Source organism: Diuraphis noxia, unplaced genomic scaffold (assembly GCF_037042655.1).
Source record: "Diuraphis noxia isolate RWA-SAM2 unplaced genomic scaffold, SU_Dnox_SAM2 contig0001, whole genome shotgun sequence".
Lineage (NCBI taxonomy): Eukaryota > Metazoa > Arthropoda > Insecta > Hemiptera > Aphididae > Diuraphis > Diuraphis noxia.
The window spans coordinates 46,557,082-46,565,028 of NW_028301711.1; the positions used below are offsets into that span (position 1 = coordinate 46,557,082).

A 7,947-nucleotide genomic window follows, 5' to 3' on the forward strand; every position below is an offset into this window, starting at 1 on the left:
ATGGCATACAAACGAATGCGTGGTACGATATTTTGCAGAATTACGAATGTCTTGCTGACGAGAATCAAGAAGCACCGAAGAATAAATTTGGCTCAGTTGAAGAGGATATTGTGCTTGGAGTTCGGGAGTAATTACTTCCGCAAACGGAATCACATGCACATACTATTTAATGTCATTGAATATTTACTGTACACAAAGAGAATATCTCTAAAACCTGGTCCAAGAGAAGAACATAATAATTGTACGGAAACAGGAATTACAGTTAATAATAATCATGATACAACGATAATATATAGTGAGTCTATCATATAATGTTTCATTCGCAATAATAAGTATCAATTGTAGATAACAATGATCTGTTTAGTCGGTTGTTATAATTATATAAGGTATAGGTACAAAATGTTATTATGCGTGTAATTGTTATTACTTATTATCATTAATAGATACGTATTTATACGTATATATCGAATTGCCACATTAATTTTAGTATTCAAAACTACTATATTATAATATTAAATTTCTTTTTTTTTCTCTTGTGAAATCGAGAACCAGATGAGGAACTGCTGTTGACATTGCTTCTCCAAAAAAGTATATTAATATCTACTTCTAGGTATTATACATTATAATTTTACAACAATAATAATTACAATTTTTCATAATAAAAAAACACCAAACTGCCCAACTGATGTATTATTATTGTTTATGTTTTTTCCCACCGTAACATAATCACAGATTTATTTGTCAAACTGTGTATCGTTTTTGTCTATTTGAAAACAATTTATTTTTTACCAACCTATTATATAGTTTATGTACTCTAAAAAAAAAAAATTCTTTAATACCACTATTATAGTGAAAAGTCTGTAGTAATAGGTACACTCATACTGATAATTGCTATTAACACCTAATTGTTCTAAGAAATATAAATTAAAACATTTATTATAATTGTATATTATAAAGATTTAGTTACAAACGATTTGTTGTCAAAGTTCAAAGATGCATTTTTTTCTAATTCGTCAAATGTTTTGGCTCAAAATATCTGTGCTGAAAATGACCCGTTTAAAATTGTATTGTCAAGAAATAGGATTCAAGACCAAATGACCTCTAATTATTTTTTTTCTAAAAGAGTAATTAGCTTATAACGTGTAATATGGCAGTTTATGGTACATTAATAAATTAAACATTACTTTACATCTGTTTAAATTAGATAAAAAATTGCGGAAATCCGATAGGAGATCAAAAATATTCTGGCCGTTGTTGGATTTTTGCCTGTTTAAACGTGATAAGGGTTCCGTTTATGAAACAATATAATATTCCACAATTTGAATTCAGCCAAGCTCACATGTTTTTCTGGGATAAGGTAACAAATTTCATTATAGTATAAATTTTTCTAAAAAAGTTAGGAATTATGAATTATGATGTATTTTTTGTACCCATTGTGTTCCTGGATTCAAAGTAAAATAAATAGTTTAAAAGCAAAAACAGATTTTTAAAGTTCGTTTTCTTTATAACTGTCAATTGCCTACATTTTTTTTTAGATTGAGCGAAGCAACCTTTTCTTGAATGCAATAGTGACAACAGCAAAAGATGGTCACTTTTTAGACTCCAGAACAGTCTCACATCTACTAAAAGTAAGAAAATAAAATGAATAAAATCTACTGTTAAAATACGCCTTCGTCAATTTTGACGAGCACAAACAAACAAATAAAAGAATATTATTTATTTTTATTTTTTACATTTAATATAAATTGAATGTCAAATAATTTTGGTACTAATCCAATATTTAAACAACTAATAATCTAATAATACACTAAACGTTTTATTTCCGTATCTTAATAATATATTATAAAATTAAAGAGTAACAAAGGTAATTATATGAAGTGTTTTTATTTCTTATGTATGTAAAATAGCGGTGTAAATATTTTGTTTCTAATATAAGTTCTAGTTACGACATTATCATTCATCGATAATATGAAAACCAAGAATGTATGCATTAATTAATAGTCATTTTAACAAAAACTGTGATTATTTTATAGAATCCTATTGAAGACGGTGGCTACTGGAATATGGCAGTAAATATTATAAAAAAGTATGGTCTAATGCCAAAACTTAGTTTTCCAGAAAGTTTTAATAGCGAATATAGTAGTGAACTGAATTGCATTTTGAACAGTAAAGCAAGTTTAAAGATGTTATAAATATTTTTTAGTATTAAATATATAAAAACGTGTGACTTTTACAATTTACGTATCCCACTGAATAGGTACATTATTTTAGAAAACGTAAAAAGTTATAGTGAACTATCTGTGACGGAAATTTATAAGAATTTTTGTAATTTTTTTTGTAACTGTGAAATGTTATGTTATCTGTAGATACTTGAAGGATTCCACTGTTAATAGGTCATAAATCAATCCATAAATATTAACATATTCTTTACACAGTAAAATTTAAAAAAAATGAATCCTAATTTTAAGACATTTATACCACGGATCCTAATTTCTCCTAGAATGTGGAATATATCATATTCATATAATATATTCGTGAAATATGCTCGAATACATGTATTATTATTATTTACATGCCTACATACTTACGATGTTTTGCTAATGGTTCGCCACGTGGGTTTTATGTTTTTTTTTCCCATTCAATTTTGCCCAGATAATTTTTTTACATTGTCATTAGAACCAAATTTGGGACTCACTAGGAATTATTAAACTTTTATAAATATTGATTCTCATTTATCGGTTTCTGGTTGTTAAATTTATTATTATGAGATTCTGTGTTATATTTAGATATGAATATTAAAAACCTAAAATTATAATTATTTCTAAGACATGTTAAAATATAACCACAAAATATCAAATATATATTTCAATTTTTATATAATACCATGGAAATAGAAAACAACATTTTAAAATCATTTTTGGCAGCCATTGAAATCTAGTTGATATCCAAAATTGGGTCTCATGTCACTCAACCTGTTAATATAATTCCATAGCAATAATATCCATATATATATATATATATATATATATATATATATATATATATATACATATATTATAATTATTACAAACTATATACTATATAGTATTATAATATTCAATGTTTTTATCGAAAATTAATTTAACCTACACCGTATCATCTACTACACCTAATAGACAAATTAATAACTAATAACGATATGAATAAATGATTAAATATTCTTAGAAATAATCTCTGCTCAAAATCGTTATTCGTATAAAATTCAACACATCCATAATCAATGATTAGTTACATTAAAAACCTACTATACAACAGAGGTACTTCCCCGGTTTTTTGATATAAGTTTTCATGGTTACTTTCATCTCTACTACGAGGTCTAAGATATTTTATTATATTTTATAAAGTTAGGATTATTCGAGAAGTTTGAGTTATAATCAGGGTCGTCACATTACAGTAGAATAAGCTGTGCGCAGCACTTAGATGCATTAGAGCCTCGCACTTAAGGAACTAATATTTTCACGGGTCCTGCAAATTAAAGGGATGGTCTAGAACTTACTATACAATATGAAAAAAAGTTAATAAAATTGTATAAAAGTAGCACATTCGCCACTAAACTATTTGAGCTTAATATTTTACATTTATGTTGTTATAATATGCATTATAGCTCCGAGAATTTGCCATTGTTTTGCATAATATGGTGACCAATAACGAAACGGATAGTAATATTTCTGACCAGATCGAAAAGGATATGTGCATTGTGTTCCGAATCGTTGGAATATGTTTGGGCATTCCGAAGCAGACGTTCAAGTGGCATTATCGCATAGGTTCTGATGAACCCTTACTGTATGAATACTTTACGCCGCTCGAGTTCTATAACACAATGGTCCGCCCGGTTTTTCGCATTGAAGATAAGGTGGGTATTGGTTTTATTTCGCAAACTCTGATATGTTTATAATATAATACAACCACCAATGATTTACAACATAATATTATATACTTATTAGGGATGGGCATGAGATCCGAATATCGGAATTATCCGAATATCCGGATTAGAATCAAATTCTCATCCAAATTTATGGATTTGTTTTTTATGTGACTTAAGATTTACAATTATTTTTAATGTATGGTAAAATAAATTATTTTATTTTAATATAATAAAAATTTAATAAAAAATTAATACTTAAATTTTATGATATCACCGGTACTTAAAATGCGTTCGAAATTTGGTATACGAAAATCATGTTATAGAATTAAAATATTATTTATTTATTACTGTATAAAAATGAGTCATTTAACAGCAAAATGGAGTTGAATAATCCGGATAATCAGTGAAATCCTAATTAGGATTTTTGAAATCCGGATATATGCCCACCACTAATACTTATACGTCTTACAAGTTGCAAAAATATTTTCTTTCTCCGTCAAAGGTCTCTCTGATATCCGACCCAAGAGCCAACATAGAATTCGGTCGGCTGTACACGTTGGATTTGATTGGGAGCGTCGAGGAGGGTTCTAAAATCTTGCGTAACAATCAACCAATTGAAGTACTGTTGGAAGCGTGCAAAAAATCGATCGCCACGCTCGACGAACCGGTTTGGTACAGTTGCGAAGTGGACCAGAGATTTTCAAGCGAACTTGGGTTCGAAGACTTAAAAATGTATGCTGTACTTACTGTACTACCTATATTGAACGTACTATAGGTATACTGTATTATATTATAATATTATTTAGACATGACATAGAATCATTGTTTGGTACCGACATATCAATTCCAATGACCAAAAGTGAACGGATTTTATACCATGATTCATCTCCAACGCACGCAATGGTATTGTCTGGATTCCACGAAGAAGTAATTCTATAATAACTCAATAACCTACACACAGTGTTGAATCCAGGTATACTTTAAGGAGGGCGTTCGCCCCCCCCCTGAAATTTCTTTCACCCCCCCCCTGACAAATATAACTTTCTGACTTTCAACAAACTGTACTTATTTATTAAATGCCAATACTAATTTAAATATTAATAATTAATAGGTTTCTAATTTATTTTGTAATTTTTTCAATGTTTATAATTTCTGAATATTGTAATAAATTATAATAATACAATTTATAATATGTGACGACCTTAGATTAACCTTAGATTGATTTAAAAATTTAAAAATTAATAATTTGTTTTATAACTTTTTAAATATTTATAATTTCTGAATTGCAATAAATAATAATAATAGGTAATACGATTTATAATGTGTGACAACCTTAGATAGATTTAAAAATTTTAAAAAAAAATTGTTTTGTAGTTTTTTATAAATTTGAAATGTCTAAATTATAAATTGTAATAAGAATAACTACCTATTAATAGATATAATTCATAATACTAAAATGACGTATCACCATTCACCAATGAAAAAAAAGTGAGCCCCCCCCCCAGAAAAATTGTCTGGATTCAACGTTGCTTACACATAATATACAGTGAAATTGGTATGGACCAATTGCGCCTAAAAAAAATTTGTATTTTAGGGTAAATATACCAATTGCGCTGCATACATTTAAGAGTCATTGTACCAATTGCGCCTCTTATATTTTACGGTTAGTGTACCAATTGCGCTTTTTAAATTTTACTTAATATATTTCAAATAGAGCATATTTAACAAAAGAATTAACAATCAATTCTTATATCAATAAATACAAATCTGGCGAAATTAGCGGAAAAGAATTTTTAAAGATTGTGTGTTATTATTATTATAAAAATGTTTAAATATGAATAATAATATTATTATGTACCTATTAATACTCCCAAAAAATAATTTATGTGTTTATATATATTTTTATTATATTTATAATTACGATTTAATTTTGAATAATTGACGATCAAACGTGTGACTGATTAGTGTACCTATTAATTTATTTTTAATATATTATTTTTTTTAATCATCATGTTATGATTATACCTCGTGGTGACCCAATTAATTATGTTATTGCAATTGCCATGTTATACTTATGATTATATTCTCCTTTCCTCGTGGTGAACAAAAATATTATTTTGTAAACTAATCAAATTATATTATTCTAAATCGTAATGCCATGCTCAAATTAATATTTAAAAAAACTATTAGGTATTATTCTTAAGGCATGCAAAATACAAACATCATGATTACCAAACCATTATTCGCAAAAAAATCAGTTAGTAACTAATTAATTAGTTTTCCTTAGGCAATGTAAAATGTATAGAGCGCAATTGGTCTATTGACCCTAAAATTTTTAAAGCGCAATTGGTATATCCGGGCGGTGGTAAAACGAATAATACCCCATGCTCCCCAGCTAGCTTAGTAGTACTGAAGTAGACCTGGGAGAGTTTACATGTTCTCTTCAGGTAGTACTGAACTAGACCCGGAAGAGTTTACATGTTCCCGTATATCCACCCTAAAATATTTTAAGCGCAATTGGTACATAAAAAGGTCATTTTAAGCGCAATTGCTGAACTCCCAGTGAAACATCTCCTAATGGATACCTCTGAATAGTGGATATTTTCTATAACAAACTAATAACTTTTTACAAACTGAACCAACTGAATACCGAACAGCATTTCGGAGACCAAGATCGTCCGTTATTTAGACTTTAAAGGCTTCACTGAATATTATTTATATTATTATTTAAAATTGATTTCATGTTTCTATTAAAAAACAAAACAAAAAAATGACATAAAATGTTGTAATATTAAACTAATATTTTTTATTCTTTAAAAAAACAGAATTGTACAATTTAATTTAATCTAAAAAATGTGTACTTAAAATACTAAAAATGTAACAACAAAAAATTTATTTTACTAATGGCCTAGTTGTCGATGTACTTTGATCAATAAAAAAAAAATAAACTAATATTGTACAATAATATGGACAAGTCTACATTATTTCAGAACGATGAAGTTACACGGTGGCGTGTTGAAAATTCTTGGGGTAAACGTAATACGAACACGAATGGATTTATAATGATGACTACTGAATGGTTTAAAGAATATGTTTTTGAAGTCATTGTTGACAAGAGTTTACTGCCAGAATGTGTTCTGGACGTATATAATCAGGAACCAATAGTATTACCGATTTGGGATAAACTTGGATCTCATATTTGTTAGTAAACTAATATTGCTGTTTATAAACATGCCCAATTTGAGTATATATTTCAATTTTCGATTGTAATATTCGCTATATGCATTGTATTATTGTATTGGGCTACAACCTATTTACCTATTAAATTATTAATAAACATCCTTATTTAATAAAATAAAAATTAACGTTGTTTTGATATAACACTTAAATTTTGTTCAATCATAAGCATTTATCGTTTGTTTGGTGATAATATCTATTCTTGAAGAACTGAATCCTTTCTCATTTTTGATATTCTAAATTACAAATTGGGAATACATGAAAATCAGTAACGGTGTATCGAAAAAAATGGTTCCGGGACATTTACGGTCAGAACATTTGCGGTCGGCACTTTTTTCGTGCCGTTTGCGGCCAGCTTATTTATATCTAAATTTAAGGAATATATATAATATACTTTATATACTAAATTGATTCTATATACTAAATATATAGGTAAGTACATGTGATATATATTGAACTTTCCTTCACACTTTTCCAAGCTTAGGACTGGCAGTAATTTTTACTGGCGTGTTTAAAAGATAATTATTGTTATTATTATTTATTATTTATTATTATTATTATTATTATTAATTGTTACTATTAGATTCTGAACGAAGTTATGAATGAATTGATTTTACAATGATGTGTGTTTTTTTTTTTTTACGTACAGCATAACTAGTCGAAATAATGCTTCGATTTCAAACTTAGGGGGTGGTTTCCGATGTAGAAATGAAGATCCTTGGTGCATTATAGAGGTCAAAAGTAAACATTTTCCAACATTTTTCAAAAAAATCGAGAAAAACAAAAAAAAAATGATAGAAAAACGG

The 7,947-nt window shown here is 27.7% G+C and overlaps 1 protein-coding gene across 1 annotated transcript; it reads left to right on the plus strand.

Annotated features, from left to right (window-relative positions):
• LOC107165906 (bleomycin hydrolase-like) lies at positions 1-7,229 on the plus strand. The gene is made up of 9 exons (XM_089217004.1): positions 1-295; positions 958-1,124; positions 1,205-1,357; positions 1,536-1,628; positions 2,034-2,171; positions 3,644-3,892; positions 4,407-4,636; positions 4,711-4,831; positions 6,895-7,229. The coding sequence occupies exons 1-9, from the start codon at positions 1-3 to the stop codon at positions 7,108-7,110; spliced, it is 1,662 nt and encodes a 553-aa protein (XP_089073130.1). The 3' UTR covers positions 7,111-7,229.
• The last annotated feature ends 718 nt before the right edge of the window (positions 7,230-7,947 follow it).